The 25087-nt window shown below is 41.7% G+C and overlaps 1 protein-coding gene, 1 non-coding gene and 2 pseudogenes across 4 annotated transcripts in view; 2 read left to right on the top strand and 2 right to left on the bottom strand.

Annotated features, from left to right (window-relative positions):
* Window positions 1-24194, bottom strand: part of Nceh1 (neutral cholesterol ester hydrolase 1) — a 70880-nt gene extending 46686 nt beyond the window's left edge. Inside the window, exon 1 of one of the 3 annotated variants that reach the window (XM_020159313.2) lies at window positions 23952-24194. In XM_020159313.2, coding sequence (XP_020014902.1) covers window positions 23952-24089 — 138 coding nt within the window. In that variant the 5' untranslated portion in view covers window positions 24090-24194. The remainder of the gene's footprint in view (window positions 1-23951) is intronic. The other 2 variants (XM_074073764.1, XM_074073761.1) reach the window with 2 other exon arrangements.
* LOC109683465 (small ribosomal subunit protein uS10m pseudogene) lies at window positions 946-1446 on the top strand (annotated as a pseudogene).
* Window positions 4276-5340, top strand: LOC109683455 (heme oxygenase 2 pseudogene; annotated as a pseudogene).
* Window positions 9809-9914, bottom strand: LOC141423649 (U6 spliceosomal RNA). Its single transcript, XR_012448487.1, has one exon. It is a non-coding gene; the product is annotated as a U6 spliceosomal RNA (small nuclear RNA).
* Window positions 24195-25087: the final 893 nt, after the last annotated feature.

Raw genomic sequence — 25087 nt, 5'->3', positions numbered from 1 at the left:
AACAAACAGAAAAAACGTTTATTAAGCTGGGCGCTGTGGCTCACGCCTATAAGCCTAGCTACTCATGTGGCAGAGATCAGGAAGATTGTAGTTCAAAGTCAGCCCAGACAAATAGTTCTCCAGACCCTATCTCAAAAAAAAACCCATCACAAAAATGGGCTGATAGAGTGGCTCAAGGTGAAGGCCCTGAGTTCAAACCCAAGTACCACAGGAAAAAAAAAAAAAAGTAATCCATTTTAACCAGGCTCATAAAGGGCCTTTCTTGGCATCATTCTCTCTAATATAGGTCTCAAGCCTCATTTCCTTGTGCCTTTCCTCAATAAATTCCTTTTCTGTGGCTTCAATCTTTATTAATCTGGATACTAATGACATAATTTTAAAACCAAGAGGGCCCACCAGACATACTCCTTAGAAAAATTGATGAAACTTATATCCAGAGAGGTGAGTGACAAACCCCAAATGCCGCAGTTACTGAAGTGTTTGGGCTAGAACCAGGGTAGCAGATTCCTATTTCCAGGCTCTTTTACTCTATCTCTACTGGAAAAAGTTCCAATTCATCTCAGAAAGTTTTTGCAGCCTTAACTTTTCTTTCTCCTCCCCATCTTGGCAAAATTGACTAACTCTACACTTATTTTTGCTGTTCTACTTCTGCCTTCCAACTTTTCTTTTCACTTGCCTCCCAGACCTAGAACTAGAGTATGCAGGTCTTGACAGTATCATTCTAAATCTTCACTGTCTACAATCTTTTTAGAGATGTCCCACGATGGATCTCTGACCTCTCTTTGACTTTTGTTATGGTTTGAATGTCCCCTCCACAAGTCAGGTAGAAAACTAATTGTCATTGTAACAATATTAAGAGAGGGGACCTTTAAGAGGTGATTAGGTGAGCTTGGGGCTGTGTGCTGCTGCCTCCCTTTGGGCTTGGAGAATTTATCTACAAATGGTTCTAAGAGCAGTACAATAAAAAATGGTGGCTTTCTTCTTACCAATATGAAGTGAGTACAGTTTTCAAACCTACACACTAATGTTCCAAAGGAACTGTCCAAACCTACAATAACCATTTTTGCTGCACAGACACATATATAAAGGCCACAGTAAGGTTGCTTTGGACAGTTATGAAATATTTTGCTGTACTTGCTGCTAAAGAATTTGATATTTTTATTAAAGTACATGAAACTTTAAGGAAAACAGAGTGATTTACTCTTCGCAAACCAGTGAGCACTTTCAAGAAGCCCAGAGTTCAGAATGAAATGAGAAGACTCTACAGTTGTTTAATTGGAACATCTAATGAGGCATGGAGATGTCTACTTGGAAAATATTCAGCAAAACTTACCTGAAGGGGTTGCCATGGAAGTAACAAAGACACAATTAGAATAGTTACCTGAACACATAAAGGAGCCAATCTGGGAAACAGTACCAGAGGAAAAAGAAGAAAATAAATCCTAAAGTGTTAGAGATGTCACTTGTGCCTGGATTTGAAATGAGCAGGGCCTAACGTACATGCTTGAATGGAGAGAGCTTTACCCGTGTTTGTTGCAGCACTGATCACAATAACTAAGCTTTGGAAGCAGCCCAGATGCCCTACTACTGATGAATGGATTAAGAAAATGTGGTATTTATACACAATGGAGTATTAATTCAGCCATAAAGAAGAATGAAATTATGTTGTTTGCAGGTAAATGGATGGAACTGGAGATTGTCATGTTAAGCAAAGTAAGCCAGACTCCAGAAGGATGCAGGTCACTTGTTATTTCAACTGGGTACTATATCCACTATATGACATAGCCCTATTATATGACATAGGCCCTATATAGGACACAGGGCTGTGCTGGTTGTCCTTATACAACTTCTTATACACTACTAAATATTATGCTGGGTGCCAGTGGGCTCATGCCTATAATCCCAGCTTCTTAGGAGGCAGAGATCAGGAGGATCATGATTCAAAGCCAGCCCAGGCAAAAGTTCTCAAGATCTGATCTTGAAAAAACCCACCACAAAAAGGGCTCACGGAGCCTGCCTAGCAAGTGTGAGGAAAAAACTAAATATTGTGTCATGGACATGCAAACCCATCCTAACGACCTTTCTCATAGGTTCCCAAGAGCAAGAGAAATCCCAGATCAAAGTGCCCTACAGGAACAAAGTGTGTGAGGCTCTTCAGCTGGGCCCTAGTCTTGTGAAAGGCCCAGCATTTGGTAGTACAAACTGCTCGCCCTCCACCCCTCCCTTCCATTTCATTTTCAACGAGCATCCTCCTCCTCCTCCCTCCTTTCTCTCCCTTTCCCTATTGTCTCTCACACCAATTTTTCCCAGTTGACTCTAGAAGGCCTAATATGACAGAATTCAAGGTCTTTTTCCCATTTTTTCTTGAAGGAAAGAGAACCAGGAAGAAGTAATATGAGCCAGGTGGTGGTGGCTCCTGCCTATAATCCGAGCTACTTAGGGGGCAGAGATCAGGAGGGATCATACTCCGAAGCTAGCCCAGGCAAATACTTGGTGAGACCCTGTCTAGAAAACACCCACACAAAACAGGGCTGGTGAAATGGCTCAAGTGGTAGAGTACCTGCCTTGCAAGGATGAGGCCCTGATGCAAACCCCAGTGCAGCCAGAAGAAAAATAATAATAATGTGAAAGAGGAGTTCTAAGTGAAAAAGAAGGTTTAAGAATGTGAAAAACATACTTTGCATAAAAAGAATGGGCAAAAAAAAAAAAAATGAGCATGGGCTAGTATTTCACACACTTCCAGAACAATTGTGAGGTAAATGACAATAATGGTAAAAATTAAAGGGTGGGTGTCAGACAGCTTCTCAGAAGAGAGGTCACATGCACTCTTTTTTGTACCTCCTTTATTTTTATCAAACAGGGCTACTCACATTCCTACCACATTGCTTTTGTTGTTTTTTGTTGTTGTTTGTTTTTGTGGTACTGGGGCTTGAACTCATGGCCTACACCTTGGCCCACTCCACCAGCCCTTTTTGTGATGGATTTTTTTTGAGATAGGATCTCCAGAACTATTTGCTGGGGGTTGATTTTGAACCATGATCCTCCTGGTCTCTGCCTCCTGACTAATTAGGATTACAGGTGTGAACCACTGGTGCCAGCTGTTTGTTTGCTTGTTTTACAGTGCTGGAGATCCAACCTAGGGCCTTGCCCATGCTAGACAAATACTCTACCATTGAGCTACATTTTCAGACCCATTGTTCATGTTTGATATGAGTTCCTTCTCTTCTAACACCCATGCCACCCTTCTCTTGCCTCCCTGCAATGCTATTCAGACCCATCCTTCAAGGTACAGCTTCCATTTTCACCTTCCTAAGGCCGCTCCAGCTCAGTTTTCATTCTTCTGTGTTCATAGCCATTCTTAACTGCTCTGAAAGTACTTACTACCTCCCGACATCTCTGGACTTAGACTCCTGTATTATTTTACTTGTTATGTAATTATTTCCTATGTTCCCAAATACATTGTGAACCCTGGAGCACAGGAACTATTTGGAACACTTTTGCAAAATGAAAGTCATCAATAAATAAATATTTGTTAACAACAAATAAATAAAATGAGTTTTTATTATTGAGTGTGTTATGAGATCATATCTTTAGGGACCAGGGCAACTATGAAAACGAGTAAAATGGGTGTAAACACCAAGGACTGGGGAGGCACGTGGCAAACTGGAGAAAGAAGACTCTGCAGAGGCAGCTGCTGCTCAGCTGAGGGTCACTGCATGAAGAGTAAATTCCAGCCCAGTTTTGGCCAGATGATGGCTTTTTCAAGAGAAACTGTAAGCTCAGGTCACTGGGTAAAATTCTTTGAACTTTAAGTGTTGGCAAGACATTAAAAGAATATGCTTAATAGATAGTATGGTCTAAAAATAACACATGCAGCTCAGTCTGCAGATCTTAAGCTGGTTCTTGGAGAAGCCAATCACATCAGCTCATACGAACAACATGCATAACCAGCTGTGCTCTATCCTCAAACCCAGACCATAGCAAACAAAATCCAGCCATAGAATTAGAAATCTTGGATTGTTTTTTGGTTTTATTTCACATTTCAAATTATGTTAATGCATAGAAGCAGTATGCTTAGTGATGAAAGTGGGCTTGGAATGCTGGTGGCTCACGCCTGTAATCCTAGCTACTCAGGAGGCAGAGTGCAGGAGGATCGTGGTTGAAGGTCAGGCTGGGCAAATAGTTTGAGATCCTATCTTGAAAAAAACAATCACAAAAAGGGCTGGTGGAGTGGCTTAAGGTATAGGTCCTGAGTTCAAATCCCTGTACCCCACCCCCACAAAAAAAAAAAGTAGATTTATCAGATCCTGTCAAGGATTGCACAAGAGGATGCATTTGTTTCTTTGTAAAATCTCTTCCCCTCAAGCTGTCATGGGGACTGACAGGCATGGAGTGGAACTGCTTACCAGACCAGAGGGAGGGCAGCAAGATCCACTTGGCAACAGTGTCAGTGTTAGTGGAGACCTTCAAAGAGGCAGGGAGTCACAGAAAAGGAACTCCATGGCCCCAGAAAAGGAAAACCATACCAGAATGACTGACCTCTCTGAGCTCCAGAAGGAAAGGACGAAGAAAGCCCATGATGGGTCAAAAACACCCAGTTTATCGAGGACTTCTGAGACGGTGACATCAGGAAGGGGGTATTTAAGCTGGCCACTACTTACTTCACTTCACATACTTGCTCCTCGAGGAGGAAATTGGCCACAACGAGGACACAGAGCCTTAACCTCCTTGTTGCTCCCCACAGAGCTGCAGAAGCTGGCGCTGACCAAGGCCATGGAGTATTTCTCTGGTGAAAGTGGGAGAGCAGGTGAAGTGCTAGAAGTATATAGGGCGGATCTTCTAGTTAAGGCAGAATGACCCAGAGCTGCCTGTGGCCTGTGCTTACACCTGTTACATGAGGGAATCTGTGGGGGGTCAGGTGCTGAAGGAGGTGACCCAGTGGGCACTGAAACTCCCCAGCACTGGGAAAGGAAGTTAGGCCTGTCTGAGAGGGACGACGATTCCCAGCAGTTGCAGCAGTTCTGCCAGGCCAGGATAAATGCCCTGGACCTGAACCTGGACATCAAAGAGAGGATCAGGGAGGTCAGCAAGGCCTTCGAGTACAACCTGCAGATATTCAATGCACTGCACCAGGCTGGCTCCATGCTGGCCAAGAGACCTGGAGGACAGACTCTGTATGTGACAGGAAGGGGCACGTGTATAACTGCCATTTCTCACTGCTCAGCAAGACAAAGGTGCCCTTCCTGATAGCCATGCTGTGTGAGGAAGCCCAGCCTTCAGGTCATTCTGGCTGCCAGGATGGTCTTGGCTGCTGGACTTATGGCTTGGTACTACCTGTGAAGAACCTGTCATATCATGCTAGCTCCTTGCTCCCCAGTGTCTCACACCCATCTCGGCTCCTGAATAATTTATCACCTCACATGAATTCTTTAATGCTGGGTTTGAGAAAACAACCAGCCACTAAAATCTAGGCACTAAGAAAAAAAATTTTATTTCCCCTTCAAACTACACAGATTTCCTTTTCCTTGACTTGAGGATAGCTATCTCGATGGAGGTAATTTGGGAATCACAAAACGGGGGTCAATGATTAAATTTTCTGAGATAATTACTGAGCTAGAGTTCGAAGAGGAGATAAAAGGGAAATAGATTAAAGAGAAAATTATAGGCAAAGTTAGAGAGTCAGACAGACAGAAAGACAGACAGAGATACAGAGAGAGGTAGGAAACCCAAACTTTCTGTCTATCCAATGCCATCTCCCTCTGCCCTCACCCGGGATGCTGCTCTTCAGACTCACCAGGAAGAGGTAATTTATAATTGGGTGTCGTCATAACAGAGGTAGCCAACACTAGACTGAGGCACCAGCAATGCAAACAGGTGTTTCCTCTGGCCCTTGTCCTGGAGACTGACAGGAGGTTGAACACTTTGTGGTAACCCAGAAGTGCTGTGGACATACAGGGCTCTCCAACTCAAGCAGGAGTGCAGCCCACAGTCTCATGCAAACAAGACCAAAGCAACTGCCAGGGCACGTGAGTGAGTGTCTTCACCAAAGGACGCGGGAGTTCACAATGTGACCTAACGTGGCTATCCCTGACTAATGTGTTTTTACAACTGTTTTCAGACACTGGTTCACTCCTTGAATATAAACAAGTGGAGACAAATCCTCCTTCCCCGAGGTTGAATTTGAATTCTGGGAAAGTCAAAAGTTCTTCTAGAACAGGTTGGGTGGTGCAGTTAAGGATTTAATTCTGTTCATAAACAAGGTGAGATTTTATGAGATTGAAACTCACATGGACCTCATGACATAAGTTGAAATAAAATCTGAAGATATGTTGGAGACGTGTTTTGAGTACTAGCAATGACAGCACCATTAGATTAACTTTAGAGTAATAATTCTGAAGAGACAGGCACCCTGCTGGAAAGCCCCTGTATTCCCCTTCTAAACGTAGGGCAGCAGATTGGAAAAACCACAGAAATGAAATGGACAGACCAGTTTTCCATCTCTCCTAGCCACTTACTCTTGTATGAATTTGGGCAAAAATATTTAATCTTTCAAGCATTTTTCATGTATTTATTTGTTTACTGGTACAGGGGTTTGAACTCAGGGCCTCACGCTCAGCCAGGCAGGCACTCTACCACTTGAGCCACTCCATCAGCATTATTTTGTGTTGGGTATTTTCCAGATAGGGTCTCTTGAACTATTCGCCTGGGGCTGGCTTCCACCTGGATCCTCCTGATCTCTGCCTCCTGAATAGCTAGGATTATAGGCGTAAGCTGTCGGCCTTTCCTATAAGCAGCGTTTCTTTAAGTGTGGGAATATAGAGGATGAGAACAGGAATTATGCTCTCATTGTTCTTTCTCTAGAATAATGCTCCTTACAAAGTGATTGCACTAAAAATTCTTCGAAGGAAAAAGCATCAACTGTTTCCAAAGAAAGTCCAATTACACTAGGGACCCATGTAAGGTATTAAACTAATATGTCTTAAAAATCAGTTATAATAATTCATTCTGAAAAAATGTACAGCACAACTGGCATTGTTACACACTGCTATTAACCATGTAAACTGGAAAATAACTTCAAAATAAGTAACAAGACTACAAAAATATTTATAGTCTTTGATCCTAGTAGGTCTGCTTTTTGAGAATCTCTTGAGAAAAATATAAAAACAAAAGGATTACATACACAAATATATTCAGTGTAACATTCTTTCTGGTGGCAAGTCACTGAATAATCGAAATTTTTGGAAATAGGAGAACAGTTAGATTGAAGAATAGTACAGGTTCTTTGATGCATTCATTACAAAGAAAAGTGGGAATGCTATGGAGTAGTGACACACTAATTCTTTCTGGTAAAAGTCTAAGAAAAATAAGCGGTGCTTAAAATTATATGGTGCGAAAGAATCTAACAAAAGCAAAACAACACATACACAAAAAGAGACAACAGGTACACGTCTGTAATCACAGCATGCAGGAGGCTGAGGCAGGAGGAGTATGAGTTCGACGCTAGCTGGGACTGTTTCAAAAAAGCTAAAACAAAACAAAATTAAAGAGAGAGAACAGAAATATAATTGACAACAAGGCAAATGGATGTTGTATCAAGATGAGATTGCAGGTGATTTTTTTTGTTTGTTTTCCAAAATGTGTATGATGTGATTATTAACCTTGCACATTAAAAAAAAAAGTTTTAATTTACAAAAGCAGTTGTGATAGCCAGGAATTACAGAAGTTAAACATTCTGTGATACCCACCTACTGTCCAAACACACCTTTACCTACTCACAGTTCTATCTACCACTTTCCCATCCATGCCTTGCCTGTACACTTGTCTGTCTGTCCTCTAAGATGCAGATGGCTAGATTGTAGAACTCTATCTACTTCTGCAATTTCTCTGCCTCCTCTTGACCAAACTCCTGTTCACGCTTCAGTGTCTATGTCAAACATTCCTCCTCTGTCATCCTGTCCCACTTACTCCTTGGAGAGTAACTCCTGCCTTTGTGCTCTCTATTTCTTGGTGCTAGCTTCTACATTTGAAACTTGTTGAATCATCATCAGTTTCTTTTTTTTGGTGGTACTAGGGTTTGAACTCAGGGCCTCACACTTGCCAGGCAGGTACTCTACTGCTTGAGTCATTCCACCAGCCCTCATTATCAGTTTCTAGATAGACCTCCTTTATTTTGTTTCCTTAGGGCTAGCATACAACCTGGTACATAATTGGTGCTCAAAGCCAGATATGGTGGCACACACCTGTAATGCCAGCTCTCAGGAGGCTGAGGCAGGAGGATCATAAGTTCCTGGTTAGCCTGGGATACATAGGGAGATCCTGTCTCAAAACAACAACAAAAACATAATTAACTAGGGTTCAACAAATTGTTGAATGAATGAATGTACTTTATTGCTGATTATGCTTCTTCTCACTGTTGCTTCTAAGTTCTTGCCTTTTGAAGCAGTAGGCAGTTTACCCCCTTTCCATTTTCCTGCTTAAAGGAAGGAAACTGGAATCCAGGGCAAAAGCAAGCAATTTTCCTGACTGGTTCTGCTTATGCTGCCTGATTTGAGAAACAGGAAGTAACTTCCTGTGAGGAGTTATCACCAATACCCTCCCTACTGAAGCTGTCTGGGGACTTCGAGTCTCTCACCCACTCACTCACTCAGAAAATTATGTGTTAACTTTTGCGCCAGGTACTTTTAAGAGTTGGGTACACAGTGGGGAAGCCCACAGACATGCCCCTTCCCCTGCAGAGCTTCCAGCCAGGGTGAGGACACAGAATGACTGAGGGAGAAATTATTAGAAATAATTAAACAACTACCCAAAGAACTGGAAAAGAAGGGAAAAACAGAACAGGGTGGGGTTAGAGGAAAACAAGGTGAAGGAAACCAGACTGGATACAAGAGGTCTGTCAGGTTCTGGCTGGAATGTAGCTCAGTGGTAGAACCTTTAGCTAGCAAGCATGAAAGTCTGGGTTTGATTCTCAACACTATAAAGATGTCAGGTTCTCTGCCCACAGAACCATCTCTTTGAAGAACATGCAAGAAAGTTTTGTCTCTAATATGGCACCATAGCTGCCAACAACTATAGTGTTCATTTCAAACTTTCAGCCAAAACAACTTTCAAAAAATATGTAAGAAAGACTGATTTGAAGTTTTTCTTGAAGACTAAAATGCTACTAAGACCAAACAACAGTAGAAAAACACATTGCTTCCAATCAAACCATATTATTTGGTCACCAAAATGTAAACATATTTTACAGGTTTTAACAGAAACTGTTTTTTTCAGTGCTGAGGATGGAGCCCAGGATGGAGCTAGGCAAGCGCTCTACCACTGAGCTCCACCCCTAGTCCATGACAGGATATTTTTCATAAGTAGTTTATGATCATTTCACTAAGCAGGACTTTTTTTTCCCGTACTACTGGGGTCTGAACTCAGGGCTTTGCAAAGCAGGTGCTTTACTGCTTGTACCACACCTCCAGGCCATTTTGCTCTGGTAATTTTGAAGATGGAGTCTCTCTCTCTCTCTTTTTTTTTTTTTTAAGATGGGGGTCTCTCGAACTATTTGCCTGGGCTGGCCTGAAACCACAATCTTCCTGATCTCAGCCTCCCAAGTAGCTAGGGTTACAGGCATGAGCCACAGCACCCAGCAACAGTACTTACTCTTGAAAAAAAATGAATCATACATTGGTTGTGTACTTTCACAATCCCACTATTAGCTTATTGAAAGTGACCAAAATTAAGAGCATAATATAATAGGTTTTTTTAACTCAGGGCTTCAACTTGCTAGGCAGGTGCTCTACCACTTGAGCCACACCTTCAGCCCAATAGTTTTTTTTAATATGGAACAATGCTTTGCAAATTTGTGCAGGGGCTATGCTAATTTTCTCTGTCTCATTCCAGTTTTAGTATGCTGGGCCGAAGTGGGCCCAGCATGACAGCCTCACTGGACAGGCTAAGTCCCACCGTGGTTCATCTATGTAAAGATCTTCAAACTCGTATTTTATACTTTCAGACACTCAATAGAAGTAGCTTTTTTTTTTTTTTGAAATGGTCTCACTATGCAGTCCAGGCTGGCCTGGAATTCACAACCCTCTTAGCTCAGCCTCCCAAGTGCTGCGGTCCACCTCGGACTTTTGTACCTGCTGTTTTCTCTGCCTGATGCCCTTCTTGTCTGTGGATCAGTGCTGCTTGTCATCCTTTCAGATTCAACCAGCATTTCCTCTGACTTCTCTGCCAGAGTCCCTCAGACACACAGGGGCTTCCTCCATTGGGCTCCAAAGGGCTTACTGCACACCACAGAAGGAAGCACTCTGTATGCTTTATCTCCTTGGTTTTTCACAGTCAACTTCAAGGTCTCTGTAATGCCTGCCACATTCTGAATGATCAATAAATGTAGGCTAAAATATGTTGGCACTTTAGAAAATGAATAATGAATCACTTATCTCATGAACAGAATGAGGTAGTGCTGAACAGAGTATAATGCTATACATTTAACTTTAATGTTTACAAAAAGATCTTGAAAGTAAACCTGGATCTCCTGTGTGCACATAAAACCTCAGGAACTAATTTTTACTGCAGCCACTTTAAGGATCACAGAGATATAGTGTTTAAAAATGCTACCCATGATTGCTTGCCACTCTCTGAAGCCTGAAAATGGAAAAATACAGGAGGTGATTGGACGTAGAGGGTGGCATAAAGATATTTAACTGCCACCAACCCCCAAATGAAAGTCTAACTTCTTTGTTTTCAATGCTGAGAATCATGCATCCTAGGAAAACACTCTACCAGTGAGCTATATACCCCAATCTGAAAGCACAAATTTTTAAAGCAATTAAAAATTCTATGATTTGCCCAAAATTCTGATTTTAGAAAGACAGGAAACTCATGTTAATGTCTTTAGAATAATTGAAAATCAGTACCAAACAGGTTCCCTCGGTAGATGTAACCAATAACATTTTTCTTTTTATATAAAACACAGCTTCTGAATTGAATAATTCAGAATTATACTGTATTAATTGGCTATGTGAGAAAAGAAGACTGGCAAGTTACTGAGTTTTGGTCAGCAACATATCTGTTGCTGCAAAGACCCAAATCTGGTACTGGGCGCTGGTGGCTCACCCCGTAATCCTAGCTACTCAGGAGGCAGAGATCAGGAGGATCACAGTTCGGAGCCAGCCCAGGCAAATAGTTCATGAGATTTATCTCAAAAAAATCCTTAACAAAAATAGGGATGGTGGAGTGGCTCAAGGTGTAGGCCCTGAGTTCAAGCCCCAGTACCACAAAAAAAAAAAAATCATCACAAAAGAAAAAAGGGCTGGTGGAGTGGCTCAAGGTGTTGGTACTGAGTTCATGCCCTGGTACTGAAAAAAAAAAAAAAGAATAAATAAATAAAGTTAGTTATTTGGGGCATGGAAGTTTCTTTCCTTTGTATATTTTACTATTTAGTACGAAAGTAACATCCAGCAGTAACCTCCATCTCAGGTTTCACTTTTATTATTTTTTTAGGGCTGGGAATTGAATCCAGAACCACATACATGCTAGGAAAGTGCTTCACCCTGAGCTACTCTCTCTCTAGCCCTCCATCTCAGCTTTTATTTATTTATCTATCTATGTATTTATTTCACATTGGGAGTAGAACGCTGGGGTTGTACATTATGAGCATGCACTCTACCACTGAACTAAATCCCAACCCCCACATTTCAAGTGTTAATCAGAACCCACAAAGTATCATTTGACTGTTTCCTATCAGAAATAATAGCTTTGGGCCAGGTTTGTGGGTTGCATGTCTGTAATTCCAATACTCAGGAGACCGAATACCAACATTGCTGAAGTTAAAGCATCAGTTTTGGCAGGGGTCCTTGAAACCACTCTAGCCAACAAGACACAAGTGGCAGCCCTAATGTAAAAGCCACAGAGCTTGAGTATATTTGTGGCTGACACACTGTGTCAGAACCCTGGTTGCTCAGCCTCGAAGGAGAACACAGCACAGCTGACCATCCTCTCCTGCAGTGTTCCTTCTGAGTTCTGTTGACTCTTTTTCCCCAGTTTTCCTCCTTGTTCCCAGACTTCTTTATTGGCCCCATCTCCTCTCAACAACCCTAAAATCTCTCTTTTCATTCGACACTGCTTCCTTAGGGGATTTCATGTGCTTTCAGGGTTTCCATTATTGACCTGCCAACAAACTTCCTGTATTTCCTATAGTTGCCCTTAAATCACTACCTGTCACAAGTTTTGGTACTGGATTGCAGCTCCAGAAGGGTCAGGTGCTCTTTGTCTTGTGAACTGCCCCCAGGGTCTCACCCATAATAACTGTTCAATTAACAAATAATAGAGATCATGGTAAATTTCTTTAATCATGGTAGCCAAAGATAAATTTGCCTTTGATAACCTTGGAAGACAAAGTCATGTTTTCCATACTTATAGACCAAATCTCTGGGTCCCACAGATGTCAATCACTTAAGCAAATTCAAAGCCTTTTGTCGAGAAAAAAATATCAATCCTGCTTTTGTTTCTTTATTATTTTGGTTTTTTGAGACAGAGCCTTGCCCAGGCTGACGTCAAACTCATGATCTTCTTGCCTCAGCCTCTGGAGTGCTGGGATTATGGGTTTGTAGTGCATTATATATGGATTTATAATACATTATTAATGTGGATCATATTAGTATGAAAGAGTTTAGAGTGGAGGAGGTGAAGTGGAAAAGGAAGAAGAGACAGGACAACCACTGTAGGAGATTACTGAGTATAGTTCAAACAGCTGGAGTAAAAGACACCTGGTTCACAGCCAGCCTCGCTAAGCAGTCATGTGTCTGTGAGCAAGTTACTTAATTTTCTTGGTCCTCTATTTCCTTTTTTTTTTTTTCTTTTGCATTGCTGGGAATTGAACCCAGGGCCTTGGGCATGCTAAGCAAATATTCTACCACTGAGCTCCACCCCTAGACCTCTATGTCCTTTATTGTAAAGTGAACACATTACTATTTTATAAGGTAGCTATGTTTATAATTCAGAAAATGGATCTATTACCATGAAAAACCTTGGGACAAAGATCCTATTTGAGAACTGACATACATATAAGAAATACAAGATAAACATCTTGCACCAAAAGTAGACTTCAAAATGTTCAAAGAAAAGGTAGTTTGACCCAGTCCTACCAAAAAAAAAAAAAAAAAAAAAAAAAAGACAGAACTGGTAGTTTGAGTCCAAGATGGGATGCTAGTATGGGACAGGTAGCCCAGAAGAGGGCTCTCATTATTTTCCCATGGGACTTTCATCAGTTATCCTATCCAAGAGAAAAAGTGGAAGGTAGAATGATATCAAATAAATGTGGGAATTTATCAGTGATCTTTTAAGGAAATACCCTATAATTACACCCAATGTTTAGCTAGAAACAGGGAGTTAGTTAATTCCAAATTAAAAAAACAAGCATAAATCTATAAAAACATTATGAGGAAGTTAAAAACCCAGAAAACAGCAAGGCTTGAAAAAAAAAAAAAGTTGTGAAGAATAGCAAGAAGCCATTTTTGGCTAGGTTGAGAGTCAGAAGCACACGGAAGCCATATTTCTGTCTCTAGGGGCACATGGAGTAACACTAAGGCTGAAAGCAAGCAGAACCATGAATTCTTATTTTCTTTTCAGTTTGTCTTCATAAACAATCTTCAAACAAAGCCAAAACAGTAAGAAGGAAATTATGTCTGATAAGTGAGAAAGCTGATGTATAAAGAAATACCAACATAAGAGAAGAAACATAAAGGATCATATAAGAAAGACAAAATGCTTGCAGAGTGACTGAAGGCTGCTTAGGGCTGCAGAGAGATGGGGAAGTTTTCAAAATGAGATGAGTTTTCAGTTGATGAAAGATGGGTGGGATGTTGAGGGTAAGAGAGCTGGAGGGCATTTGAGGCAGAGGAGACAAGAGGAAAGCCACAGTGTGTAAACTCTTTCGGGGGGTGATGGCATGTGTCTGTAATCCCAACACTTGGGAGGATGAGGAAAGAAGATCATGAGTTCCAGGCCAGCCTTACACAGCTTGATCCTGTCTCAAAAAAACCAAAAACAAGCTGGCAGAATGGCTCAACTGATAGAGCACCTGCCCAGCAAGTGTAAGGCCTTGAACCATCAAAAAAAAGTACCAGTTTTCACTTAGCAAATTGGCAAAAATAAAAAATAAAAGCAAGTGAATAAACTCTTCAAGTGCCAGATAAGGAACTTAGTACTTTTATTCTATAGGGGACAGGAAGACAGGGAGGGGTGTGGGAGTGGTGACAGGAGGGTTAAGTCAGATTGGAGCTTCAGGAATCATTCTACAACCTTGACTTTATTGTAACATCAGTGATTTTTTTTTTTGTGGCGGTACCGAGACATGAACTCAGGGCCTCCCACTTGTGAGGCAGGCACTATTACTGCTTGAGCCACTCTGCCAGCCCAAACCTTGACTTTATTTATTTGAATGCTTGCAAGTCAAACAAATGTATTGTAAGCATGTGTCCAGGTTTGTCTAGGAATAATTCTGGTTTGAAACTGTTGTCCTGGTGTGATTATTAACAGCAGTCCCTGTTATTTTCAAAAATGTTCTGGTTTGGACAATAAATTATATGGCTATTTAGATATGTGTAACGCAGGACTATCATTCTATATTTAATAGGAATGATAATAAACATACACTTAAACAGTTACAGGGCTGGTAGAGTGGCTCAAGTGGTAAGAGTGCCTACCTAGCAAGCATGAGGCTCTGAGTTCAAACCCCAGTACGGCCAAAAAAGAAAATGGGACTGGAAGTGTGGCTCAAGCGGTAGAGTGTCTGCTTGACATAAAAAAAAAATAATAAGTTTAGAGCTTTTCCATGGAAAATTTTATGCTGGGCACTGGAGGCTCACACCTGTAATCTAACTACTCAGGAGGCAAAGATCAGGGGGTCATGGTTCCAAGCCAACCCAGGCAAACAGTTTAACCCTATCTCAAAAAAAAACCATCATAAAAAAGGATTAGTGGAGTGACTCAAGGTGTAGGACCTGAGTTCAAGCCTCAGTACTGAAAAAAAAAGAAACCCAGTTATAAACTGTAGAGAGGTTAGTTTCCCATACAAAAGATTATAAATTGGCTACCAGAAATTGATGTATTATAGGGGCAAAAACTTAAAACTTTTTATTTTCCATGCTGGGGCTCAAACCCAGGACTTTTTGCATGCAAGGCAAGAATTCTACCACAGAGCTACATCCTCAGCCCTTATTTTTGTGACACTATCTCATTATGTGGTCTAGGCTGACTTTGAACTCTCAATCCTCCTGCCTTAACTTCCCAAGTGCTGTGATTACAAGTGCATGCTACCACATCTGGCTTAAGATAATGCTTTATAGCTATTTGGAAGTTATCAGTGTTGGCACTGTATTTGAGAACCGGTTGCATAACTCCATAAATCTTGTGAACTCTGTTATTCAAGTCTGTGCAGAATCCCCCCAAACTGCTTCCAGTAACTCCTGGTGTACTAAGGAAGCATAACCACTTCTGTGAAGACTGGGAAGCACAGATGTAGATTAACTCAACTGCTAGCTCAAACAAGGTCAGGAGACAAAGACTGCACTGGACTAGTGGCAAAGGTATCTTGCACATCCCCACAGCTCAGCCCAGCAGTGCAAGCATGAAACTAGGAGCAAAGGAACTTCAATTCTTGCCCAATATAATGAATCATGTGATCTTAAGGAGGTCACTGACCTTTCCTGAGTCTCAAATTGTCTTAGCTGACAAACAGAAGTAACAATGCCAATCAGTTATTTGATGCAAAAAGTGATTAAATATGGTTGATATGAGTGAAATCCTTCCTAAAGCCTAGAGTGCTAAATGAAGTGTAATGAAGTCGTATTCTTAATGTTCTTGTATCTCTTAGGGCTAGCCTCTTCTTTTTGTTATTGTTTTGTTTGTTTGAGACAGGGCTTCACTATGTTGCTTAGTCTGGCCTCAAACTCTCAATCCTCCCACCTCAGCCTCCTGAGTGCTGGATTATAGGCATGTACCATGGGCTAGCCTTTTCTTCCTGGAGCACTGGTGTCCTCCAGGAGTACCCTCCAGAAGCAGGGTCCCCAATCTTACTCTAACACCATATACACTTTTCTACTACCTCCACCACCACCATTTGCCAGTGATTCCCAAATCCTTATTTGTAGCTTTGATCTCCTTCTTCTGAGTTCCAGACCCATGTGTGCAGCTACTTAAGAACAGCTATCCTAGAACTGGTCCTACAGACACTTCACAACAAGTCCCAAACTCTCTATTTTCACCCTCAGATAGACATCTCCTAAATCAGGGTCACTGTCACCATTCACCCAGTTATCCCAGGGTCTATCCCAAGGGTTATCTTGGCCTCTTTCTCCTTCTTCATTCCACACCATCCCCTGGAACAGCATCTCTGGTCTATCATTAGTGCATCTGAATTAGTGCTTCCTAAATTGTCTCTTGATTTCAATTTTGCTTTCTTAGATTTCAGTCTCTACACTGAGCACTGTTCTAAGGGCTGAGAATATAGGCCAATGACAGAGAGCTTGCCTAGCATGGGCTTGATCCCTACTACTGAGGAAAAAACAAACACAAGCATTGCTGGGAAGGACTGTTCTAAAACACAGTTTCAACCATGTGACTTCTCTAAAAAATCTTTTCTTGGCTCCCTTCTTGACCACAAAGCACTTTATTTTCACTCATGCTGCCCTTCTGCCTTGCTCTCTGCCCTTTGCATTTTAAGCTCTAGTCAGTCTAAGCCATTTTTGGTTTCTTAACTGTGCCATCACCTCCCCTTGGGACCTTCATTTGCATACTGCTGCTTTGGCTGTGGTGGCCCTCTTGCCTGTCTCTTCCTGCTCCCCTGTTTCTATGGAAAGGCAATCTAGCATGATGGTTAAGTTCTCGAGGTGAGGAGTCAGACAGGCTGGACTTGAATTTTATAAGCTCAGTCATCTTAAGCAAGTTACTCTTCCTTGCATTCCAGTTCTCTCTTTTGTCACATAAAGAAAAATAAAAATACCTGTCTGACGTTACTAAAGCACCAGCTGAATGAACTGCATGCAAATCATATTGTATCTGACACAGAGTAAATGCTGTGTTTACAAAATGTGATGGTTATGCTGGGCATTCGTAGCTCACACCTGTAATCCTAGTTACTCAGGAGACAGAGACCAGGAGGATCTCGATTCAGAGCCAGCCAGGGCAAATAATTTTGCAAGGCTCTATCTCAAAAAAAAAAAAAAAAAACCCTTCACAAAAAAGGGTTGGTGGAGTGGCTCAAGGTGTAGGCCCTGAGTTCAAATCCCAGTACCACAAAAAAAATAGAAAACGATGTTATGTTTAAATGGTCAACCTTGATGTCACCTTCGATAACCAGATTAGATATCAACGTGAAATGGAATCATCCCCCCATTCCCTGCCCCTCATACCTGGGTCTACTTTTTTGTTGTTTTGATTTATTTGTTTGTTTTCTTTTGGAGCCCAGGATGGCCTTGAATTCAAGATCCTCCTGTCTGCACCTTCGGAATATTGGGATACAACTGTGTATTGCCACACCCAGTTCTTCATTCTGCTTTTTATTTTTGTTTTGAGACAGGGTCTCCCTCTTCCTACCTTCCTCTCCCAGTGTTGGGATGACCATTCCATTGGGATGTTCATTCTTTATAAGCATAAAATGAGAGAAAAATTCCATAGTTTCATTGGGGAATTAAAAACAAATATACACTCACTATTTTAAAAAGAAGTAGTTGTGCGTAAAAAGAATGGTTAAGAATGAATAATTGCACTTTCGCACATCACAGTGAAGTCTTCAGTCAAGCTCACATTGCCTGTTAGAAATAAGACATCCCATTATAATCAAGCTGTAACAATGGTATTTCTGTGCTCAGGGCTGTACTTGTAGAAGTACTAGAAAAAATAAAAGTGAGGCCATAAATTAGTCATAGCCTTACGCGCCTGATAGCTGAATCAATCTAACCTTCATGTTTCACAAGTGTTGTCTACAGAGACCAACTCAAACTGCTCACCTTCAGAACTAAGACACATTAAATACTGTCCCAAAGCTGATTCTTCAAGTCTTTCTGCTGTCCTACCTATGGCTAAAGAAAGTCCTATCAGATCAGCTCAAAATGACTGTGGTTAGTGAAATCTCCAATTTACATGACAACATCACAAATCTGGCAGGCAGTAGACAAACTTATTATTTACTAATGTTTTTTAAATTTTTCATTTAATTTTCTTTTCTTTTTTGACATGAGGTCTTCCTATGTAGTTCAGGCTGGCCTTGATCCTCCTGCCTCAACCTCCCAAGTACTAGGATTACACGCTTGGCTACTTACTAATGTTTTAAAGTTAGGTTTACTTGACATTTGTATAATTTCCAGCTCAAAACTATTATGAGAAAGTTTAGGACACTGCAGTGCTGCAGTTTCTGGCTGAGCTGTCCTTTCAAACCCAGCCACACAACCTAGAAGCACATCAGGCAGAGAATTCGGGTGAGGCCATAGTAAATCTCAACAAACTTGTGGACATCTTACAAGATGAAAACTCTTACTGAAATAGTCCAAAAGCATGGCTTTTTCCATACGAAATCAGGGAATAAGAAGGCCAATTTCAGTAATTTCCCTTTTACATCATGTCACTACAAAGATGTATAACTAGTGAGTTGTGGCTGGGGTATGGCTCAGTAGTAGAGTACATGCTTAAATAAGTTAGGAGATGATCCAAGGTAAAATAGTCCAGGCTCTTGCTCTGAACTCCCTTAAAACATTATTGCCTCCGGTCACCATCTTTTTTTTTTAAGAATTTTTATTTATTTATTTATTTATTTATTTATTTATTTTTGGTGTACTGGGAGTTGAACTCAGGGCCTCATGCTTGCTAGGCAGGTATTCTACCAGTTAAGCCACTTAACATCTCTTGAGCAGAATTTTTTACACAATGACTATATATGTACATGGACAATCAAAAATAGGGAAAACCTGTAAAGTAATGTTTAAACAAATTATAAGGTGTTGCTAAAGGCCATATACTTGCATTCTTGGATTTAAAAGAAATCATCCAATAGATGAATAGTCTCTCATTCACTTTGGTTGAGTAACTAATTGTTCTTTGTATAAAACCAATACATCATAGTGGTAAAAATTACATTTCTTAAGACTCCTCATAATCTGGTCATCATCTTTATCACTCATTAAATTGCACAAAGCCTCTCCCTCCTATAAGTTTTTGTACCTACTTTTTCTCTGATTCCTACGAGCAACCAGTTTCCTTCCAACTTTTTTTTATTTTTTATTTCTGGTGGCACTGGGGTTTGAACTCAGAGCCTCACACTTGCTAGGCAGGCGCTCTACCATTTGAGCCACTCTGCCAGCCCCTGATCCTCTACCTTTAGCCTCCTGTACTGCTAAGATAATATGCCCTCACCACCATGCCTGGCTCTAGCTCCCTGCTTTTAAATAGCTATGTATTAACTATTACATCCTATTAGCTTTTCTGATGTCATTTTAGCATCTCCTCAAAGCCTCACACAGGTTTTCAATCTATACATGAGACTATAATAGCCATATCAGAATATAAGAATGCATATTTAAAAGAAATTTGAGTATGATATAGTTGATACATGGTAATGCTACAATGTACCCCACCCAGAACAACAATAAAAGGAAAAAAGAGAGAGAGATGAAAAGAAAAAAGAAATTTGAAATCAGGTATACTGGTGCACGCCTGTAATCCTACCACTTAGAAAGCTAAGGCAGGTGAATCAAGAGTTTGAGGCCTAGCCTGGGATATATAGCAAGTTCAAAGACAGCCTGGGCTACAGAACAAAGCCCTGTCTCAAACAAACAAACAAAAAATCTGATTTTCTTCATAGAGAAATTCCAAAAATATACATCCCATTAAATGTACATGTGCCTCAATTTTACTTGAGAAGTTGGAATCATATACCTGGGCCAAAAAAAGTTTTTTAGAATCATTACTATGTTCATTGTGGAAAAACTAGATCACAGATATAAAAACTGAAGATATGACCCTACAACTTAGAAAAAAATCACATATTTCAAATTATATCTTTCTACTTTTTCTGTTTATACATACATAAACATATATTTTGATACATAAATGGTATACAGGCTGTTTTATAGCCTTCTTCATTTAACATACAGTGCAAATCTTTTGTAAGTTATTAAACATTATCTTACAACATAAATATTCTAGTTGCACAGTGTTCCCAAATATGAACATGCCTTAGTTTAATCTTTTATTTATGTATTTGTTTGCATGGTTGAGGATCAAACTCAGGATCTCATAAATGCTAGGCAAGTGCTCTACCACTGAGCTATATCCCTAGACTCTTCTTAAACTGTTCCTAAATTTTTATTCCTTTAAATGATGCAAAAGGAAAAAACAAAAACAAAGGAAAGGTTGCTGAATGTTCTTTCACATTTCTCTGTCTCTCTTCATTTTTTCTTTTTCCAGGGTGCAGTACTGTGGTTTGAACTCAGGGCCCCACTCTTGCTAGGCAGGTGCTCTACCATTCGAATCACACCAACACTTTTTGGGTTTTAGTTGTTTTTCATGTAGGGTCTCAAGTTCAGATTCTGATCCTCCTACCTATGCCTCCCCCATAACCGGGATTCACAGGCATATGTCACCATGCCTGACTTAACTGAGATGGGGTCTTGTTAGCTTTTTGTTGCCTGGGCTGGATTTGAACCATGACCTGCCCAATTTCTACCTCCCAAATAGCTGGGAGCAGAGGTGGGGATCAATGCACCCATGTCCTTCATATTTCTTACAAATAGCAGTGCTTTTGGATGAGCTGAGCAGGGTTTTTAGTCCTATAGAATACTTCCATCTACAGCTACAACTTTGCCTTCATTCATCATGGAGTCTAGCAAATTCTCTCCAGAAGCATTGATGGGTTAAAGAGTAAACATGCTTCCAAGGCTTCTGATGGATATTGTCAAACTACCCTCAAAGAAAATGGTCCCAATGTGCTTTTTCTCCAGCAGTGTACTTTTTACCTGCAAGGGATTATCATAGCTTTAAGAAATTATCTTCAGAACTCCCCCACACTCTCTTTCCTCCAGGGTCCTCCATATCTTCATCTGGAGTACTCCACCATTCCCAGACCACTTTCATTTGTGATTTTCCACTACTCAAGTGTAATGATGCCTCTGCTTTAACCCTGAAATTTGCCTAGTTAGTATTTTATCCCCTTAGACTCTTAGGGCTAAAGTATCAACCAACTAATCTGATAAGCTCAACTCTGCTAATGTAAAGGGCTGTCATCCCTAGCAACATGTCTGCAATATAACTCTAACAGTTTAAGAACATATATTATCTAGAACAGCAGCACGCTTTACTTTCTACAGCAGTGATTTTCAAGATTTGCTGCAAATGAAATCACCCGGGGAATTTTTTTAAACACTGATAAAAATACTTATCTCCCAGAGATTCTGAGTAACTTTGGTATAGGTGATGATCCGGGCATCAGAATTTTTTAAGGGTCCTAATGAGGCATCTCATCTGTGTCTGACTTGAGAGAGATTCTAAGTAGGTTCTTCTTAGGTAATACTGGAGGACCCCAAGGAAGAAAAGTGCCATGAACCTAGCTTCCATAATCTGACTCATGGCGTAAAATGAAGGAGATGAAAGGAGTAGTGAAGGGTGAAGCGTCTGCAAGGACAAGAGAATAGAGTAGTACTCATTTTTCTGTGCTAGGTAGGTGCTGTTGAGTTAGGAAGCAGGCCAAATTTAATCTCTTAAATGGCTTCAATTACTTTTGTAACTGAGTTAATCAATTCAAACTAAAATTATTTGACAAACAAGGTTTATGCCATGCAATTTAGTGGCAGCTCTCTAGGTTTCAATGATATAAATTATTTCCACTTTACTTTTTTGGGGGGTGTGGGGAACATGAACCAGCTAAGCAAAGCAAGTGCTCTACCATTGAGCTATATCTCCAGCCCCAGTTTACACTTAGTTAATTATCTGAACAACGTTGGGCAGTCCTACAGATATTCCCCATAATCCATAGTGGGACATTGAGGACAACTCTTAGAATAACCAGACATTTAAATACACTCCAGGCCTGGGGCTATAGCTCAGTGGTATAGTGCTTGCCTAGCATGTACAGGCCCTGGCTTGGATTTCTATTTTATGGGGAAAACTCTGGAAAATTACTTTATTGAATAGAATGTTTTCATCTGGTCTTAATAAACTTGCTAATATTTCACAATTCAGAAACGAAGTGGCAAGAGTCACTTCTCTACAAGCCTACTCCTAAGCCACAGAGTCAGGTGAGGACTCTTGCTATCCCATCTATTGCTGGGACCTGACATTACAGGTTCCCACTTCCAAGCACGTCTGAGGGCACACTATAGAGGACCCCATATAGCCTTGCCCTTGATGGTCTAGCAGCCTACCTGGAGAAGAAAAGCTTTTTTCCAAACCTGGCTCTTCCTAAGTTTCTTATAAGACTTCCTTCATGACCTGAAAGGGGCAGGCACAGCAGTTTCTTTATTTCTGTTTTCCTTATTTTTATGCAATGTAGAGGGCCATCCATTCAATCCACATGGGGAAATACCATTGTCCTACAGCATCTTCAAGGGTGTTACTTCCAAATTACATAATTCCATGAGGAAGAGAGGGACTTTAGGGCTTGCTACATGAACGTTGACTTTCTTGGTAGCAGTGTTAGGGAAGGGTATGGTCATTTTCCCACCATCTCAAAATTTTGGTAAGCAGGAGGGAAGGGAGGAAGTCGATAGCTTCATAGACTTTTCCCAGTTGACAATATGGGCTTTGGAGTTGGAATGTGGTTGGATTTGGGAAAAAGCAAATTTATACTAGGAAGCACTTCAATACCCTAGAGATAAGGGGACTTTTAATAGGACAAAGCCTCCAAGGGCTGTAATCTTACACACAGGGCACAGGAAGAAGGAATATAAACCCTCCGGAAAAATCATGTGGTTTTTTTTGCTTTCTGCCTTTGTCTATTTGTAATTCTGAAAGGACTTTACAAAAATAACCTAGATTAAAGCCCAAGGTTGGGGGGGCGGAAGGGGAGGATGGAGGTGACTTGGCTTTGGAGGAGGGTTGAGTTTAGATAAGAAGGCAGGCGGCTCAGAAACGCAGTCCAATCATAGCGCTCGGCCTTGGCTGCAGGCTGAAGCTCTCAGTAAAAACAATGCCTTCTGCCTTGGAATAAACCAGAGACAGTTACATTTTTCTGTCTATGGGCGGAAAGAAACAATAAGCCCGTGGTTCAGTGGAGAGAAATGTTACCCTTCCAGGTGAAGGCAAGGTATCCTAACACAGGCAAAGGTTATCTCCTTGGGAATCAAGGACAAAATAAATGCAGCTAGGCAGGAGGAAAACACAAGGGCCGCCGCCGCCCCCGCCACCTTTGCAGCCAGTTGGGCGTCCTGGCCTCCTTTCTTGGCTGAGCTGAGCTGAGAAGTGCCACGGTTGAAACTGGAGATCCGTGCCTGCCGACCCCGGGAGAGGAGCGAGCCCAAGGCCAGGGGGCGATGGGAGACTGCCATGCCCGCTTCAGCTTTAAGGTGGCTGTATTCCCGGGAATCCGAACCTGTTTCCCTAACACATTTAACTCACTTTCTACCGGCCCCTATGGGAGACCAAAATGGGGGCGCAGTGGCTTATAAAATGCTGCAGGATTTGGCTTTTAACACTGCAAACCAAGAAACGGGGAACATTTAGGACTGATGAATGAGTAACAGCTGTCAAATGCCTTCCGAGAACTTCACCTCGTCCATCACACACAGATCCAGCCCGCCGACAGCCAAGAGGCGCAGGCGATACCCTGAAAATGCCTGGCAGGACCACCTTAAAAGCGATCGCCTGGCCGCGTTAGGAAAAAACGCGTTCTCACATAACCCGGTGGCGAAATTGAATTAAAAATTAAACCGTGTTTAAGAGGAGGGAGAGGGGAGCAGCGCCGGGCTGCGCCTCACCACTTGCTGTGCGCCCCGGAAAGTCGCGTCCAGCAGCATCAGCTTCCAGGGGTCGGACACCGAGCTGGGCAGCGGGATGTAGACGTAATAGGCGGCCAGCGCCACCAGGGCGGTGAGCAGGACACAGGACGCCCTCATCCTCCCCGGTGCGACTGCAAGCACTGGCGATGCCACCCAGGGTCCTCTGGCAAGTTTCTGCCAGCCGCAGCGGCTCCTTCACGTGTTTCTGATGAGCCCGGCAGCCAATCGCAGGCGGCGTCGGGAGGAAGTGGGAGCGCGGACGTGCCCGTTCTTGGGTGTCCTTGCCAAGTGCAGCAGGCTGGCCAGGTTTGAGGAAGCGCGCCCGGCGCCCGGCGTCGCACAGCGGACCCTGGAGGACACTGTGTGTATTGCACGCCGGTGACCTTGGGCCTCCTCCCCTAGGTTGCAAAGGAGAAACTACAATAGGTTCAGCGTGATGGGTCCCTGACTCCAAGTGCAGATCGAGAAAGACAGTAAAAGTCCCCTGTCTAGAGCCGGACTTTTAATGCAATGAAAATTTTAGCTATGTGGTGGAAAAAGAGAATAACAAATTCCTTACAGTTTAGTAATCCCAAATCTTGGTTTCCAAATCACATTCCTCAATAAAAGGAATCATGGATCTTTGTCACATGTCCTTGGAGAAAAGGCAGGTTCCAAAGCTGGGACAGGGAAACTCACAAGATGAGGCTATTGTGCCAGAGGATGAAAAGTGCTCAAAAAATGATGGGGACTTGTTAGAAGGTCACAGGTAGCAGTATGAAGGATCTCCGCATGGATAAGGCTAGGATAATTTTAGCATAACAACAAATCATCATAATGAATTATAATTATAAACCTGGTGAAGACCACCTGAAAGAATTCTTTTTGTGAGGCAGTAGAAGCAGGAGAGGGATCCGAATCCAGACTTCCTGTAAAGACCGGAGGAGGTGGGGAGCAGGGAATGAGGCAGGGAAAACTTCACTAGCAGAATTACAACCAGAAGTTCAGAAGCAAAACATTTAGGGCTGTTTCAAGGAGGTGGTAGGAGAGCAACTCTAAACCTATTGACCAAAGCCTTAAAATGCCTGGGTACATACAGTTATGCATTTTAATAATCTAGATTTAATCTAACCCAT

Source organism: Castor canadensis, chromosome 5, assembly GCF_047511655.1.
Source record: "Castor canadensis chromosome 5, mCasCan1.hap1v2, whole genome shotgun sequence".
Lineage (NCBI taxonomy): Eukaryota > Metazoa > Chordata > Mammalia > Rodentia > Castoridae > Castor > Castor canadensis.
The sequence above is the reverse complement of the archived record's forward strand: the minus strand, read 5'-3'. Positions and strand labels throughout refer to the sequence as shown.